Below are 19,550 nucleotides of genomic sequence, written 5' to 3'. Positions count from 1 at the left end.
CAAATCAACCAATCATTTATCACTCATTCAAAATCAATGTACATATTTACAAATATTTCAGCATATATCATTCGCATTGTCTTAAATAATTTTTCCACATTTTTCAATGCAAATGATTTTTTGACAGCATAAGTAACATGAATATATTTTCTTACATGCAACAGAAAATCAGTCGATCGAACAAGACACTGAAATGAATGTTGAATATCTAACAATGGTATCATGTCTACTTAATACACATAGAAATTCACTTATGACTGACAAATCCACTCAAATTCTAACCCTCAATAATGCTGGCAATAATAAGGGGAGTCGTGTTTCTGGCTACAAATTAAAATAATTTCATACAAAAATATATCTTAAATAAATATGCACATTACAAGCTTTTGATAGAAATACATAACATTTCCGCCATCTCCAGGATTTCACTATAAACTCTCAGTATACTGTAAGACAAAAAGTATATTGCATCAATATAATCTGACATGAAATAGTGCTAAGTTTGGAATAAGTAATAATTTACTAGAAGTACCATAAACATCATGATTGAAAACAAACACGAGGAGCAAATATCAAACTTAATAAATACATAATCGGGTAGACTGCACTTTACGGGTCCCCGGAAGTTTACGCCATTTTGGGTTTACTCTAGCGAGGGTTAGGGTCCCGAAAGCAGGGACCTGTAAAGTGCAAGTGTCCCTACATAATATATTTTCTGATACAGAAACACAATCAGCTATTGAAATACTTGCAGTCATAACATCTGTATTATATAATTTCATTTTTATACTAATCGATGCTTGAGACATATTTTCACTTAAAAATGTAACTTTAGAATCGTGTGTGACCAGTCCCTGTGTCGTGTAAGGAACTATTTTCATATATATATGTATTCTATACAGGATCAGCTACACTGAAAAATGCCTACCGGTATTTATAGGACCCCTAAGTAGGTCACGGCATTTCACGAGACCTTAGTACTTCCGGTGACAAACGTTTCATACCTTTCGAATGGTCTCCTCATTGTCAGTTGACAGTAAGGAACCAATAATCCTTGCAGGAATAAATTTCCGATCTAAACACCCCCCCACCCGCCACCCGCCCCAAATTAGCCAAATATTGACTGTCAACAGCTGTGACAGCCAAGCATGGTTATAAACTTGTCTGGTCTAGTAAAGTCATATTTGGCAGTTGCACGATTTGGAACTAGAACTGGTTCTGGGAAATCTGGTACCGAAAGTAAGCTGGGCCCCGTCTTACATATCGCAAGTTGGCGCAGACTAAGAGAGCTGGGAGCTAGCTCAGTACCGGAAGTAGTACTTTGAGCAAGCTGACTGCATCGATGTATAAAGCTTACAAGTAGTTCCTGTGACTGATCTCATTAGCATATCTAAGCTGAGTGCGGTGTTAAACAACAAATAAACAAGCCTATCTAAAGAATCGCGATACCAAATTTATCAGATACGGTTATCTCTAGATAGCACTCTCCATATATGATATAGCAATAATCTAACACAGGCAAAATAATCTAGACATGAATATCTATAAAGATTATAAATTTTGAACATTCCTGGATGAGTTTACCCTCGTCACATGTTGACGTACTACTTTCTGTAGTAACCAGTAGTGACAAAAACAATGGTGAGTGACTTTAGTTTTATGCCGCTTTTAGCAATATTCCAGCAATATCACTGAGGGGGACACCAGAAATGGGATTCACACATTGTACCCATGCGGGGAATCGAACCCGGGTCTTCAGTGTGACGAGCAAACGCTTTATCCACTAGTCTACCCCACGGCCCCTAATAACAATGGTAACAATAACAGTCAAAGAGCAGTATCACAATATCACAGTTTCATTTACTTGTGACAGTAAGTAAACCCCTGACATGTTGTGAAAGGTAAAATAAAAAATAACGCATCCTTAACCCTTTGCCTGTCAGTAAATTCACAATCGGCTATGCAAAATATTTGACCTACTATGAAACATTTGACCTAAATGCTGCAAAAGGTTTACTTAGGTTGCCTATAGTACATCACCATAACAATTTTGCTGATCATGGGTTAACGAGACCGCGCCATTTACAGGGACTTAGAAATGAACCACAATTTTTCGAAGAAACATGAACGTTTATAGAAAATAAGCAAATCTGAATCAATATTGTCTGAATAGTGTTTTTGTTATGTCATGGTGTTTCAGATTAATGCGAGAGGAAATCCAAAAGTGCAAAAATGTTTTCCGCTCTGAGAAATGTACAAGCTCGGGAATGGTACTGACAAACCAAGGTTCAGTACATAATTGGGATTTGAACCCTATGCAGCACATTCCATTACCATCCAAGCCCCCCTCAATACAAAAATAAACTGATCCATCGAACAGTGAAACGTCCTTAGTCAGGACACCGATCCTGTGGAAACTTCGACTTCTCGTTGGAATCGTCTACCAGAATATGTTTGAAGGAAACATTATCCCGTAATGATGACTGGCTAATCTGGACATTTGTTAATCCAGAGAATTTCAAAAGGGATGGTACAATCTTCAATAACACTGTATACATGAACAGTCAGTTATACATGCAAATAAACGTTTGTTTTACCCCTAGTCCTGCTAAGTAGATTTGTCTAATGTTTGTCAACAAAAATTTCTCAATCAGTGATTGTTCCATCACTTGTAGAAATACTGAATTCATATATTTTACCCCAATATCAACCTTTTATGGTGAATTACAAACAAAGAATCCTTGCATAATGAAACTCAAATTAATAATTCTCTGGGTTTTTAACATATCACAAAACAGAATTGCAGTTTTACAATGACCCATATACAAATCAGCGAGTATACGGTATTTCATCAATTATAGCAACTTTCAATGTCTTTAACAATAGAACATTGTTATCTGGTAGCAAGGGTGGCTAGATTAAACATTAAACAATTACTGGCTAGATTAAACATTAAACAATTACTGTGGCCTTAATAACATGCATTGTGTTCATATGTCGTTTTGAAGATAAAAAAGTATCATTTGCCATAAGAAAAAAGTATAAATAATAACACTTCATTTTTTTCTGTCGCTACTGTAATAATTGAAAACATACAACTGTTACCAATAAAACACATGCTGTAGCTAATAATGTCATTACAAACTTAATAAATACTTGATAAGATTGAAATGTATTTGTGACAACTGATCGGGACTGCCATATTTGACGTATTTAGCGCCCTGACCACTTAGTTCACTAAAATCCAAATAGGCATTTACTAGGTACCCAGAAAAGAGGGATGTTAATTAGAAAGAGGTCTACAATCGCACAAAAAGTCAATCAACAGGTATCGCCCGGCACCGTAAAAATACTGTTCTACTCCTTGGTTCACAGTCGCCCCGATGAGCTATATTCATTACTTTCTTCAGTTGTAATCATGTGATTCATTTCACTCATTTTAAAGTTAAAAGAGGTAAAAACTTTGGGGGCAAAAGCGATGTGTGAGCTACATATTTCGATTAAGGGTGCTTAATAAGGAGTCACACTAAATATGTCAAGTACGGTACCGGTGTGTCAATCTTCAAGTCATGTCTAAGGTCAAAAACATGTTGCATAAAGCAGTAGAGCTGTCATTAATTTAACACTAATATTACACAATAAATAACACATCGCCAAAACAAAACAATACCCACACACTGTGACAATCCTGGAACAGAACAAAACCTATTTAACAAAACAATTTGGTCCCAGGGGGCCATATTTCCCAGCAAATAGTACCCCATGGAATGTAAGTTGCCATGGAAACCCAGGCCTCCATATGACAATGGTGGAAATGGTAACATTGTATGTACAACATATAATGATATGCACAAATATTAACTGTTAACAAGAAATGAATAAATAATTCCACTTTAAGTCATTTGTAAGTGCACTTGAGTGCATTTTACGCCAGGTTGACCAAGTTTCTATAATTATTCTCATTTGGGGCTAGATGATGCAGCCACTGGGCCCCAACTGAGCACACGTACACCTATAAGACTAACGCTTAGCCCCTGAATGTACACATAATTTTGATAGTAACAAATAAACCATTTTTATTGAAAAGGAGCCCCTGTCAGATGGAAGATTCAGAACCTGGGCAAATCTAGACTTGCTTCATTTAGGGTTTTAGCATTACAGAGAGGGCTGGGCTGTAGTGATAATAAGGTGATTCAGGGACTGTGAGGCAGACTACTATTACCTATACACAGTGCATGTCCTGCACTTCTGAAAAGAAAACGTATGTATTTTACACACTAAACTTCAATAACAGGATGTATGTCATAGTGTATCTTAGTTTTATTATTTTTGTTGTTGTATTAGGTTGACAAAATAAAAAAATGGGAAAGCTTTTGGAAATTAAATGTCTGAATAAGTTTCTCTTTTTCATCTACTAGCTCCACAAAACCATTCTGTCCTCTAGTCCTCATCCAAATTTGCCCGACCTGTATGCTGCTCTCAGTTTCTCATGAACCTCAATAGATATGACTCTAGTTCCCTGTTTATTGTGAGGGGTGTGGGTGAGGGATAGTGGGTGGGGGTAATGGGTGTGGGTGGATGCGCGGGAGAGGGTCGACTGGCTGGTGTGCATGTGTTGGAAGGGGGGGAGGTAGTGTGTGTTGATGTGCGTAGAGGAGGGAGTGTGTTGGGTTTTAGGGTGGTAGTGATAGAGAGGAGGGTGGGCACAGGTGAGTGTGGGTAGTGTGGGTGGATGTGTGTTAATAGAGGAAGGAATGTGGGTGGGTTGTTGCGAGGGTGAGGGTGGGTGAGTGAGTGAGGACAGGTATAGCTGGGAACGGTCAAGGATGGGTGAGGATCAACTCAAAGCAGTATCCTGTTGATGAGAGAGTTTAAGGGAGCACAATCACAGTACACATAGAAGTCAGAACCAAGTTCATGTCAACAATTTGTTTCAAACCAGAATAAGAAATATATCAATTATTCCTTCAGTCTACACTCACACACAAACAATTTTCCGCTGTGCCCAATATCTCATGTTCTACTTTATCTTGAGGCAGCTGAGGAAGATCACCTCACCTGTAAAGTCACCTGAGGAAGATCACCTCACCTGTAAAGTCACCTGAGGAAGATCACCTCACCTGTAAAGTCACCTGAGGAAGATCACCTCACCTGTAAAGTCACCTGAGGAAGATCACCTCACCTGTAAAGTCACCTGAGGAAGATCACCTCACCTGTAAAGTCACCTGAGGAAGATCACCTCACCTGTAAAGTCACCTGAGGAAGATCACCTCACCTGTAAAGTCACCTTATTCAACAAACACAGGACCAGGTCTAACACAGAATCGCAACAGAGAACAGAGGTTTGTGAGCCATGATGCACTTAACGAAAAAAATAATAATAATAATAATTTGTCAGCAACTTCAAACCCTCAATGATTATCAATATGCAAAATATAACCTTATTAGGCCAGACCAATTTTATTTCTTGTTTTACGGATTTTCGTCCTCAGAAAACCTAAAGGCAGGAGGGAAAAAAATAAAAATAAAATCACCAAAGTAATATTCCTTCCAAATACTCAAAGTATTTTACTTTTGGCAATTTATTAAGTGTATATGGGGCAAAAAACAATCTAAAAAGATATTTTCTTGTAAGTTTACATTTTTGGCAGATAAAAACATTAGGATTTGATTTTTGGAGCGGGGAAAATTCATTTCTATGTTTTTTCTGATTATTGAAAAAATATGACAGGCAGATCCGTAAAACAAGAAATAAAATTGGTCTGACCTTACCATGAATTTGAAAATTGTGTAACTAAATGATTTGTGAGCCATGATACACGTATAACCTTGATAGTATGAAATTGCGTAATTAAATGATATTACATACTGCAACAGATGTCCCTCAAATTTATCAGATGCACTCACTTGTCCATCACCTTCACAGAAGTGGTAACATATAAAACACTTTCACATGAAAAAAAATCCCCAAGTTGCTGAAGCATTCAATCATGAAAAAAGGAAATATTTCAAATTGAATCTAGAAAAACGATAAAATACTTTTAATCCCACATATTGATGATAATGTACATAGAAAAATAGGTAGCACATGCTTAAACAAAGACATGCCTTCAAATATAACATTTTCATAAGAATCCATATTCAGGGGCTTAAGCTAAGGAGCTGTAGCCCTAAACATGGACTGAAGTATATATATGTGTCACTGCTTACTTATTCTTCCTGTAATAAACAGGATAGAAGTCCCCGCCCTCATCCCAAATTTGATATTTACATATATATTTTAAACATATACAATGAATCATGTGTTTTTCTGTATTTTCAGCTGAGTGGAATGTGGTTATAATGAAGAAAATATCAGTTGATCCCCTAAACAACAGTCAGTAATATACAGGAAGTCTTTTGTCAGATTGCAGATGACCAAATCTTGATTATCAATGAAGCAAATCTCACAAGATGGAATGCAGCGTTGTACTAGTGTGTTAGTAAAACCTGGGCTGTTTGAGAAATTGTGCCACTTAATTAAGTCATTGTGACCTCTTTGACAGAATATATATTATCAGTTGTCTCCCCTGATGAAAGATGTTGACATAGCATTTTAAGCCTGGAAAGGAGATCAGTGAATCACTTCATGTAAGCCCATAATAAATGAGGTCATAGGTCAAGGTCACACCCACAACTAGGTCATGGTAATTGGTAAGGTCAAGGGCAAATACTTGAAAGTTGCACCAACAAGGATATGCCTTCAAATCATTACAAGGTCATATGCCAATGTGAAGGTCAATGAGTACACAATCATATGTCAAACTTTGCCCATATATGGCTATGTCAGGATTTCCAGATTCCATATAATAGACTGTTCCATTAGTATTTGTGTTTTAATATATCTATACAAAAGTTTTTCAAGCATTTTCTCCTCTTCTAAGTTTTCATCCAACCTTAATGGCCACAGGATGTCATCCAATCACACAAATTATACCAACCATTCACCGATATACATATATCTCCACATGAGGTTGTAAACAGTATGTATCCAACACTCAGACAATCTTCATGATGTTTGGAAATGCACATTAGGCAAGAGTTATCTGCTCCTGTTCAGCGATGAGGTGAGGAGGTCAGCTTAAAAGTTCTGACCAATCACAGGCGAGATAAGATATTTAATTGCATAGTGACTGAGGATACACGACTTCAGATGATGAACTAAGCTTTGTCACGTATAATTCCTGTTGGGGGTTTTCTTTTCCATTGCCAGAGTTGTCTGTCGATGCCGGAACACGGACGCATCTGTAGTTTCTTGCCGTCTATCGACACCTCCGCACACTTCTGTGTGTTTACATGTAGAATTGTGTTGTCCTGTAAGATAAGCAGAGAATTTAAAGGATTGATTTTGTTTGTTTGCTGTTGAACACACTCAGCATTATTCCTGCTGTATAGCAGCGGTTTGTAAATAATCAAGTCAGGACCAGACAATCTGATGATTTATATTATGAGCACAGATCTAAGCTATCGGGATACAATGACATCATTTGTTTGTTTTGTATGTTTGTTGTTTAGTGCCGCTCTCAGCAATATTCCATCTATATGGCCAGACAAGCCTGTGATCAACATCATGAGCATCGATCTACGCACAATTGGGATAAGATGACATGTGGCAGTCAAGCCAGTGAGCCTGACCACCCGATCCCGTTAGTTGCCTCTTACAACAAGCATAGGTTAATGAAGACCAATTCTAACCCAGATCTTCTCGGGTCCCAAACGTTTTGTCACCAATAAACCTATGCTCGTGAGTTTCACCTAAGTCAAATCTCCAAGCCTTGCATCACTCACTCACTCACTCACTCTTCCATGCAATATGCTCACCTCCTTATACTGCCACTCCTGGTTACCCTTCTGACCGTGACACGGGTATATGATGACGTCATCCCCGCCTGAGTAGTCCAAACAGCCGTCATCACGGCGGACCTCGCCTCCCTTGCTCATCATCCAGTACTGGAAATATACAGTATCTTGTTTCATTGGCTGCTTCAGTCAGTTAGTGACGACGAGTGAAGACAATCCAAACCTGCCTCCCTTGACCCATATACTGACACAGGGATTGTATACTTTAATAGATTTACTGTAGTTGCAGAACTAAGTCTTCTTCGCGAAGATGGGTCTGGATTAACCAATCAACTAACTTGATTCCTAAATACTGTTAATCCTTGAATATGTGTGTGGAGTAGATTTCATAAGGTCTAATATTTATCCAAAGGCACTTGCTTCTTGATATAGGCATTTCTTTATCTTAAACTGAATTTTCGCCAAATGTTTAAACTGGTGTTTACTTCTTTCATTAAGTCAGTAGGGGTTTATTAAAATTAGGGTATTATCAAAGGTAGCGCTTTTAAGTCAAAGTAGAATGGTATTTTTCAAGGCAGGGGGTTAACCAAAGTTATCATGTTAATTCAGGTAATTATTAAAGGGATGGTTCTAATCAAGATAGATAGTATTCAAGGCAGGTAAATTTCAAGAAATGTACATGTAGTTATTCAAGGCAGGTTATTATTAAAGGTAGGGTTCTATTGAAGGTAGGGTTCTATAGAAGGTAGGGTTCTATTGAAGGTAGGGTTCTATTAAAGGTAGGGTTCTATTGAAGGTAGGCAATAATTAAGATAGGTACATGTACATATTCTATGCAAGTGGTTATTCAAGGTGAGGTTATTCAAAGCAGGTAATTATTCATGGTATGGAAAGAATGATAATGCAAACATTCAATGCATGTGGTCATTGAAGGTTATTATGTATTAGGGTTCTATTCAAGGCAGGTAAATATTCAAGGTAAATAATAATTCAAGGTAGATATTTATTCAAGGTAGGGTTCTGCTCAATTTAGGGTTCTATTCAAGGAGGTAAATATTCAAGGTAAATAATAATTCAAGGTAGATATTTATTCAAGGTAGGGTTCTATTCAATGTAGATAATGTTTAAAGGTAGGGTTCTATTCAAGGCAGGTATATATTCAAGGTTTGGTTTTATTCGGTAGGAGAATGTTCAATGGTTTACGGTTGTGCCCCGCCCTGTACAGACCTGGTTGCCGCCCTGGTTGTGACAGGGCCACATGTTGACTGCCTTGTGGTAGTTGTGGTGGTCCACAGGGCTGTCGATACACATGGGCTTGGCCTTACTCCTCACCTGCAACACACAACACATTAACTCTCAGATACATACGACAAATACTTCACATAGGCAGGGGTGGAAATAACCCATTGCCCGACGTCCGAGTCCATTTTTTTTTTTTCTGTTGGGCAAGCAAATTTGTATATCACACTGTACTGGTGTCCAGTTGACTTTCCAATGTTAATTATGTTGTTTATTTAAAAAATCAACAAGAAAATGTCTGGTATAGTGGAAAAATTATCAGGGCAAGTGATTTTACATGTGCCACTGTAACGGAGTACACTAGCAATTTTAAAGTTATTTCCACCCCTGATAGAACAAATACTTCACATAGGACAAATACTTCACATAGAAAATACTTCACATAGGACAAATACTTCACATAGAACAAATACTTCACATAGAACAAATACTTCCATAGGACAAATACTTCACACAGAACAAATACTTCACATAGGACAAATATTTCACATAGGACAAATACTTCACAGGCAGTTGTTTAGTCTCACCAAATATGGTGAGTGAGTGAGTGAGTTTAGTTTTAAGCCACACTCAGCAATATTCCAGCTATATCACAGTGGTCCGTAAATAATCAAGTAAGACAATCCAGTGGTCAACAGCATGAGCATCGATTTATGTAATTGGCATACAATGACATGTGTCAACCAAGTCAGCGAGTCTGACCACCTGATCCCATTAGTCGCCACTTACGACCAACACAGGTTACTGAAGATCAGGTCTAACCTGGATCTTCACGGGTCCCCAAACATGGCAGCATTTGAGGAAATTATTAAAATTTTAGCAGTATGATGATCTATTTCAATTGTTGTTGCACTTTTGTTATATACCCATATATATGTATATCTGTCTAGCATAACAACTATGCAATCACTGTGTAAATCCATCTGGTATTCATACCAGGGCTCCGTTTCACAAAGTTCTCGTAAGCCTAAGATCTCGTAACTTTTCTCGTAGCAGTCATATCTCCTATACTGTAACAAAGGAGGTACGACTACTACAAGAAAAGTTAAGAGATCTTAGGCTTACGACAGCTATGTGAAACGGGGCCCAGAATTCCAAAGACTCGCAAAACATAGTGAAGTCAGTTCTTATAAATATGGCAACAATAATAACTTCAAGGTCTGATTATTTAATAATTATTATGCAAAATAAACTGTAATGTTTTGTTTTGTTTGTTTGTTGTTTAACGCCACACTTGGCAATATTCCAGCTATGTGGCGGTCTGCAAATATTTGAATCTGGATCAGCATGAGCATCAATCAATGCAATGGGGATACTATGGCATGTGTCAAACCAAGTCATCGAGCCTGATCCTGATAGTCACGTCTTAAGACAAGCATGGGCTGCTGAACACAAATTCTAACCGGATCTTCACGGGTGTACACGCAAAAAACCAGAAATGAAATCAGAGACATCAATCAGTGCAAAAATGCAAAACTTTTGTGCTGTCTGTTACAACTGGACATTCACTCAGACACAGATCGGCTTTCTGCTCCAGTTCTACCATTACCAACACACAACGGCACTCTGCTCTAATTGCACCAACACAGGGTCACACATGTACCATACTGACGAACTTAATGGATGACATAGCTAGTAAAGGCTGCTAGTCTCACCTCGCCGGAAGCCACAGCTTCACCCGGAACAAACAGATCCGGGTAGATATTTTTGACGAACCAATCAAAACTTTTACAGTTTAGCCTTTTCCTTAAAGCTCTCCTTTCTGTGACATCACCAAAATCTCCCTGAAACACAGAAGATGGATTTGTAGACCCTGATAAATAATAATACATTCAAATATCTACGGTTACTTCTATGCAATTATTGAACAAACACGGTCCAAATGCGTACAATAAATTAATTTAAAAAGGACATTATATTTATACCACAGCCCAGTAAAAGAATTATGCCACAGTCGGTAATATTCCGTCTTTTTCATCCAAAACTGGCTCCCAAAGCAGACATCGCTTGTGTGAGATCAAGTGACATCTACAAGCGACATCTACAAGCGACATCTACAAGCGACATCTACATTGTAGATTCTCACGAATAGCAATCAGGAAATCAAGAAGTTGTTATCCCATAAAGTTTGTCTATAAAATATACTAGTGGTCTCTTCCAACCACCTGATACTGGAGATCTGTTGTCTCCCTTGGAACTATTGACATGATAACAGCCTATAATACATGTCCTACAACAATCAGCACCATGAGTGAGTGAGTGAGTTCAGTTTTATGCCGCTTTTAGCAATATCCCAGCAATATCACGGCAGGGGACACCAGTAATGGGCTTCACACATTGCACCCATGTGGGGAATCGAACCCATGTCTCCAGTGTGACAAGGGGACGTATTAACCACTAGGATACCCCACCACCCCACAATCAGTAGAACAGAAATGTTTTCATTATTGTCAATAATATTTACTCACCAAATCAAAATTAAATCTTTCATAATAATAATTCTTATATTCATCCATCCAGACTTCCGCCAGTCTGACGGAGTTCTTTTTCACGACGTTGACACCTGTCTTCCATTTGTACGGACTCCGTTTCCGGAATATATGTCCAACGTGAGAACAGGGGATGATCTCTAGAGAACCGCCACACATCCAGACCTGAAAAAAACAGCAGTCACAAACTTAGAGTCATAAAGTCATAAACTTATGTTGCAGTCATGTCTTTGATACTGTAGTTGCCATAAATAGTGTCACATCTCGTCGTCTCAATTCAAGAAACATGTTTAGGCCAGACCAAATTTATTTCTTGTTTTATGGATCCATCTGTCGTATTTTTTCAAGAATAACAAAAATATAATAATTAATTTTCCCCGCTCAAAATATAAAATCCTAACGTTTTTATTGGCCAAAAATGTAAACTTACAAAAAGAGTTTTTTCACATTGCTTTTTGCCTCATATACACTTCATAAACTGCCAAAAGTAAAATACTTTGACTATTTAGAACAAATATTACTTTGACTGGTGATTTTTTAATTTTTTTTTCCCTATGCCTTTAGGTTTTCTGAGGACAAAAATCCGTAAAACAAGAAATAAAATTGGTCTGGCCTTAGCATTATTATTACAGAATGTAACTTTGTAAGCACAATATACACTTCACAAACTCATCATCAACTAAGCATTATCTTTAACATTATCATCATTAACATGCTTATAGAAACAAGATTCTTTTCAAGTATAAATCTTTATTTCCATCATTGATACCGTATTTGCCATAAACAGTGCCTCAGGCACCTTAAGGAATTGATGAAGGCAGTACTTATCAAAGTATACAGGAGTTAAGTTCATCTTCAGACATCCAACTGTAGAGAACAAACTTGGTTTCAAAGTTCAGTGAAACTAAAACCTTTCTAATGGTGCTAATGGTTGCTCGGCAACTGTATGAACCTTCTATGCTGCTGTTTTCTATAAAAACTGTGTAATATACACAAGAAACAAAATGTACTGGTGGGTCGATTTTTGGAACTTATACAGGAACACTGTAAGAAATAATTTTAGAATGGTCCAGCATTTGGTCCAGGAATGATGTTTGAAGCAGGGCTTTTAACATGGTGAATACGGTATCACTGTTACCATTAATATCCTAATGAGCAGCATATGGGGGTCCAGCTATTCAGTTCTGGGCACTGTTAGTTTTCTCCATACACGACAATCAAACAGTGATCTGACTGTGGAACTGTTCTCATAAACTTACTCTGAAAGACAGCTCTAAGTTCTCGCCTCCCCATATGTCCATCCCTGGGTCATACGTCCCCAGATGCTCAAAATACTCTCGGCTGATCGCAAACAACCCACCAGCCATTGTCGGCGACCTGCAACATCGAAAAAGGATTAAACCCATGCAAAAACATTCGTACAGAAATCATTTCAGTTACAACATTTCTTCCTTGAATTTTTTTCAGTTCACATGGCCTCTCAGCATTATTTCAGCTTAATGACATCTGAGTCTGGGCCAGACAATCTAGTGATTGATATTATGAAGAATGGACCCCATTGTTGGGGTACGACACCAAGTCACTGAGAGGGACCACGCAAGCCACTTGATATGTGAGAAATGTGAAGCAACTCCAACCAGAAATTGTCATGTATTCATGAGAACTCTGTTAATCTTGACTTCCGATTAAGATCCGGGTTAGAATTCTGCTCGTCGTAAGAGGCGACTGACAGGATTGGGTGGTCAGCATCAAGCTCAATGACCTGTTTGCCATATTTGAGATGAATGCCAACTTTGTTGATCACTGGATTGTCTGTTCCAGACTTAATTATTTACAGACCGCCACCATATAGCTGGAATATTGCTGAGTGTGGCATTAAACAACAACACAAATTTTGTCAAAACATTACATATCAAAGTTACAGTTAAGTAATTACTAATAATTCATCAAAATGTAAATTCTAATTTAAACACACAACTCAATTCACATTAACAGAAGCATGGCAAATTGCAGTGGATTTCAACCATCACAAGACATAACATGGATATAAACAGAACAACTTTAAACAGCAGGACAGATGATAGATTTTTCTGTTAAAATTGAGATTATGAAATGTTTTAATGTGCACACTAGAAGTATATATTTGTTCGAGAAAATTACTTAAGAAACCCGAAAACTGTCAGGCTCCAACCAAATGATATATCATCCATGATCGTCCAGTATATTACATCCCCATTCTTGTCTGATTAATACCCTTGATTTACTCCTCACCAAGATTTTGTCCAAGCCGAATTTTAATGGCATGAAGCAAAACATTACCATCCAATCAGACAACTCTCACGACAAAGGCATTGTTTACAAAGTGGGTGAGTGAGTTGGGTTTTACGCCACTTTTAGCACTATTCCCGCAATATCACAGCAGGGGACACCAGAAATAGGCTTGACACATGGGGGAACAGACACAGAATATATTAGGATAGAATATCAGAAAGGGGAGACAATTCACTGGCTAATCAAGGATGAGAATTCATCGTTCCCGAGCTCTTCCCATCAAACACCTCCACCGCAGCCACATTACACTCATTCAAAGACAGGGTTTTGCAAATTGTGAGTGAGTGAGTATGGTTTTACGCCGCTTTTAGCAATATTACAGCAATATCACGGTGGGGGACATCAGAAATGGGCTACACACATTTTACCCATGTGGGGAATCGAACCCGGTCTTCGGTGAACGATTTTGCAAATTGTGAAGAAAAGATGTGTTCAGTCAGTGCAGAGACCATATAATAGATATATGGTCTCTGGTCAGTGTTAGAAATAAACATGTAGTGGTTCAATATTAGCAGCTTCTTAACTGGACTATTTTGCTTTTTTCCTGACGATGTAATAATGTCTTTGTTATTTACCTGTAGCAAAGCCCAATCACCCATTCAAATTCTTGTCAGCCACTGTTTAGTTTGATAAAAACTTACCAATGTGTCAGTATTTATGGCTAAATGCTTAACTTCATTATAATTGTAATTTGATCACTGCCAATCAAGAACAAAAATCACCCATCTCATGATTGCAGACATAGCCGAAGCCAATTCACATTGAGTTTTCAAATGGAAATGCTCAGGACAGCACATGAAGCAAAACCCTGTGGTAGAGGTCAAACAAAGTTCACAAGGTCAAAAGAAGGTAAAGGTCACCTATCCCCACATCTGGCAAATGAAATGAACGCACTGCAGGACCTATGAACACACATTCTCGGGGAAAGGAAGATAACTGACAATAATAGTCTAGTTTCCACCCTTGCCAAACTATTCTGATAATTCCGAGATTTTGATGGGCTAATGAATCTATGCAGTCAGACTGTGCAACACAATTGATATCCTTTTAGTTGATTGCCATACAGATTTCTGTTGATTCCATGATTTACAAACTAGGCGAGACAGATATTTTCCAAAGATTCTATATAAGGGACCATTCATAATTTATGGCTAGGGGGTGATGATGATTTTCATGGAGAAGCATGTACAATGTGAATGCCCCCACCCCTTAAATTTATGTACAAAGTAAGTGACTCCGCCCTGCATGTCCTGTACAAAATCAATGACACCCCCACCTCTCCAAACCCTTCCCACAACCTTTAAGCATAATTAATAAGTATTTCTATGTACATAATTGCTGACCCCACCTGCCTCCCCAGAACAAAATGGGTGACCCCCCTTAAAATCATCATCACCCCCACTAGCCATTAATTATGAATGGTCCCTAATAGTACTCAAGACAATTAATGCAGTTTGCGAAGTAAGACAATTTTACAACAATACAGATCTTGATTACCTTCAAATTGCCTTGAAATGGTGTTGCCATTTTGTTTAAAGCAAATGCATGTATTTTGATTGGTGGAATCTGATTGGCCAAGAGGAGATACATAGACGCGATATAACTTGTAATAGCAAGAAATGCCAGCCAGTTCGGCAGGGGTCTACCTGGACTTTTGTAGTCAGTTATCTCCCTTGCCTCTGGAAGATGACAAAGGACAATGGGACAGACTAACCTAATCGGTGACACTTTGCTGGTCCTATTAGCAAGCATATATTTGGGGGCAGGCATCCAGTTGAAGGTTAGAGTCCAATCAAATTTGCCAACATGAATTTGACTTTCATCAAACCAGAAATAACTGAAATTTTCATCGTTAATGTTGTCGATGACAGGGCACACCACGTTGTGTGGATCTTCGGCAATTCTGGCAATAAGCGGTTCTAACCAGCCTGCAGATAGATAGTGAAGTACTAAGGTAGCAAGATGGCAAACTGGACTTGTTTAAAGTTTAAGATGTAACACAAGGGAAAATAAAATAAATCCTGAAAGATCAGTCCTCACAGTGCAGTTTTAAACACCTGGAAGAAATTTGGAAACAATCCGAATAAATAAGCAAACAAATCTGTGTTGCAACTAAAATTGAATCAAGAATGAAAGAAAATCTTGTTCAAACTTTGGAATGTGCATCATCAATATTACTGTAGAAGTCTCTAAATCTGGAAAACTGCAAAATTATATATTTTTTACTGAACTTGCAAAGTATATTGTACCTTTAGTTTTTAGATGGTTTATAGTTTTGTAGAATATAAAAAATAGTCCCTCCAAATTATCAAACTAAATTCCATAACAATTTTAACCTATGCTGTCAAAACTTGCTACAATGAGAAATCTGTACGAATAGATATTGAATCACATTGCAGCTGATAGGGAAACAAGCTGCTCTGTTATGCCCAAACCTAAAAACGAAAATAATCAGACATTTTCTCAGAGTGTGGGTCTAGAATACACAATTTGGGGGTTAAATCTAAAGTTTAATATATTTTGAAATAATTATAATACGGTTTAATTAGGATCAAATATTCAAGAAGTCTTGATGTTTGTCAGTCTGTGACAAAAATAGTCTAGAAATATCCAATTTTGGCTTAATTTTCTGTGGCATTTATGTTACTATGAAGGATCTTTTTATCACCTGAGCTTACAAAAACAAACAAACTTTTACTCGACTCAGGCTTCAGACAAGTGGCGAAAGTTGCAGTATGAATGTTATGTTATGAAATGACAACACAGTAGCGTACAACATGATCACAGTTACTTTTGTCTTTGAGTATATACTTGAAATTATGATGTGATGTTGGTAGCAAAGAACATGATGACAGTTACTTTTGCCCTTGAGCATCTATTTCAAATTATGATGTGATCTTGGTAGCATAGAACATGATGATCAGTTACTTTTGCCCTTGAGCATCTATTTGAAATTATGATGTGATCTTGGTAGCAAAGAACATATGATCAGTTACTTTTGCCCTTGAGTATATATTTGAAATTATGATGTGATCTTGGTAGCAAAGAACATGATCACAGTTACTTTTGCCCTTGAGTATATATTTGAAATTATATGATCTTGGTAGCAAAGAACATATTTGAAGTTACTTTTGCCCTTGAGTATCTATTTGAAATTATGATGTGATCTTGGTAGCACAGAACATATGATGAGTTACTTTTGTCCTTGAGCATCTATTTGAAATTATGATGTGATCTTGGTAGCATAGAACATATGATCAATTACTTTTGCCCTTGAGCATCTATTTTAAATTATGATGTGATCCTTGGTAACATGGAACATGATCACAGTTACTTTTGACCTTGAGTATATATTTGAAATTATGATGTAATATAAATCACATAACCACCTAGCTATGGTATAACGTTCAGTTGACGGTGGCGTTCAGGACAGTATCCGAGGAAGGCCATGTTGACCTCTACCATTGAAGGGCATGGTTTCTAAAAGCAAAGCAGTACAACAGAGCACTTCATGAAGAGAGTCTGGAGAAGTCTTGACACACAAGGAGGAGCTTCGACATCACTCAAAAGGAGGAAGGACATGTCTTGAAGAAACTGGTCTTAAAATATACATTCTTCTCTTAGAATATAGGCAGATTGTCTAAAGGAATGTCGATGTACCAATCAAAATGACTATAAAATGAAATTATTTCCTCAGAAATATTTTCAAACTAATTTTTTATGATGTTCCAGATTTACTATACGTTTCTACAATTCAGACATAAAAGTTTTCTTTCCAATGTATATTTTAATTGAGTGTAAAGGTCAAGGTCACAGCTAGTAAAGGTCAAAGGTCAACAGAATTGGAGCAACTTGCCACAAGGGGTCAATGATGGACTTCCTGCCTTTGGTGATATAACTTGGGGGCACCATCCAATTAAATGTCAAGGTCCAGTCAAATTTGCATACTTGGACTTGATCAGCCGGAAACCATTGCAACGCCAATGTGTCATCATTTATGTTGTCTATTACTGGGCAAACAACATGACGCTTGTCGGCAGCGATTCTATCAAGAAGTGGTTCTAGCCAGCCTGTGCAAGAGATGACCCACATTACTCTAGACCAAACCGCAAATTTCCTGCCTGAACTAGTTCAAACTGCAATCAAACAAGTTTGGCCTCGATCTGGCAAATATTTCACTGAAGAAAACTGGAATGATTATGATGTTGTTACATGGCAAATCTCTCTTCAAATAGTTTGCTGTGTGTTCATGAAACAGTTATATCAAGGAACAACGCCAAGTTTCAGACAAAAACATCACAGAAAAAAAAGAAACTTCTTCAACAAGAGTGTCGCAAGGGAGGTAACTAAACAGCAACTATCAGCGTCCTTGATTACACAGTCAATACTTCACAGGTTATATATGCACTACGTTCCTCCATCACCTGTGAATACATACAGTCATATTGTGGTGTAGTGGCCTATTTTTATCAACCAATGAAACAAGACCATTCATAACTTACTGATGTCAAATGAGCCCTGATTTGTGTATGAACTTTGCACACATCCTATCATACCCTGTTACCGAAGTAAAATTCCAAGCTGATGGCTCAAGGTTATATCAATGTTGCACAATACATATTGCCGTTTTTGCAAATTAATCTGAGCATTAATTGGTCTTGAACAAGGGGGATGATTCTATTGACATACAACTTCTTTATTACAATATATACACATGTTGTAATTTAGAATTTGTATATTCATAGACCTATCTCTCATGTTCATCACACCAGCTTTTAAATGCCACTCAAAGAAATTCATTGGTCTCTGCACTACCTGGTTTCCATTGCAACTACATCACATATATGCTGTATATATTCACATGTATTCTCTGGCTATTGAAATAAATATTAAAATGAGTATTAGTACATCATTGTAAAACAAATGGCCATTTTCAGGAGGAGAAAACAGTTGCTACAAACTAAAATTTGGTACTTAGAAAATCATTTTGTAAAAACATTCACCAGATTTACAAAATCCTTGTTACTTGATCCAGATATACAACACAAATCCTATGGGTAACAACTTCTTGATTTATTTTACACAATGTTACTGGGCTAGTTCTTGCCCCTTCGTCAGGTGGATAATAATCCAGAATAATTCCAGAAGATAATAATCCACCTGACGAAGGGGCAAGAACTAGCCCAGGAATGTTGTGTAAAATAAATCAAGAAGTTGTTATCCATAGGATTTGTCTTGTTTTACTACACCAACTTCTAAATGCCTTTGAAGAATTTCAATTGATCCAGATAAATAATTTGTGTTTCACATCTCCAAAACCAAAATACAATACAATTACGAATTTCCAAATAGGCTACAGTATCATTATTTACGTCAACCATTTTTCAACCTGTAATGACCATATGTTTTGTATTCAAGAAGATTACAACACCCAAAATATTAAAGATTTTACATACACTCAAACAGATTAGATTTTAGAACTAAATTTTTTACAAAAATGCTTCATATTAACAATTCAAAGTCGGAAAATCCAGAAATATTCACAGAAGCTATGCTTATGCAATAAAACGTCCAATAATGAGTGTATATAAA

General features: G+C 37.3%; 1 protein-coding gene and 1 long non-coding RNA gene across 8 annotated transcripts in view; both read right to left on the bottom strand.

Moving 5' to 3' along the window:
- Positions 1-3,008: 3,008 nt before the first annotated feature.
- On the bottom strand, positions 3,009-5,485 carry LOC124255127. Of its 3 annotated transcripts, none has more exons than XR_006892623.1 (2): positions 5,288-5,485; positions 3,009-5,256 (listed from the first exon to the last, which is right to left on the bottom strand). It is a non-coding gene; the product is annotated as an uncharacterized LOC124255127 (long non-coding RNA). The 3 variants fall into 3 exon arrangements; XR_006892624.1 differs by having other exon boundaries at positions 3,009-5,225; XR_006892625.1 differs by having other exon boundaries at positions 3,009-5,194.
- Positions 5,486-5,677: 192 nt separating this feature from the next.
- LOC124255131 (polypeptide N-acetylgalactosaminyltransferase 5-like) overlaps positions 5,678-19,550 on the bottom strand; it is a 392,350-nt gene continuing 378,477 nt past the window's right edge. For all 5 annotated transcript variants that reach the window (XM_046688967.1, XM_046688968.1, XM_046688970.1 and 2 more), the window contains 6 exons: positions 12,887-13,004; positions 11,607-11,792; positions 10,794-10,922; positions 9,067-9,171; positions 7,861-7,989; positions 5,678-7,353 (listed from right to left, as the gene is read on the bottom strand). In XM_046688967.1, coding sequence (XP_046544923.1) covers positions 7,201-7,353; positions 7,861-7,989; positions 9,067-9,171; positions 10,794-10,922; positions 11,607-11,792; positions 12,887-13,004 — 820 coding nt within the window. In that variant the 3' untranslated portion in view covers positions 5,678-7,200. The remainder of the gene's footprint in view (positions 7,354-7,860; positions 7,990-9,066; positions 9,172-10,793; positions 10,923-11,606; positions 11,793-12,886; positions 13,005-19,550) is intronic.

Source organism: Haliotis rubra, unplaced genomic scaffold (assembly GCF_003918875.1).
Source record: "Haliotis rubra isolate DU_JTF1 unplaced genomic scaffold, ASM391887v1 Scf594, whole genome shotgun sequence".
NCBI classification, from domain to species: Eukaryota; Metazoa; Mollusca; class Gastropoda; order Lepetellida; family Haliotidae; genus Haliotis; species Haliotis rubra.
Note: the sequence above shows the minus strand (reverse complement) of the source record. Positions and strands in the feature narration are given on the sequence as shown.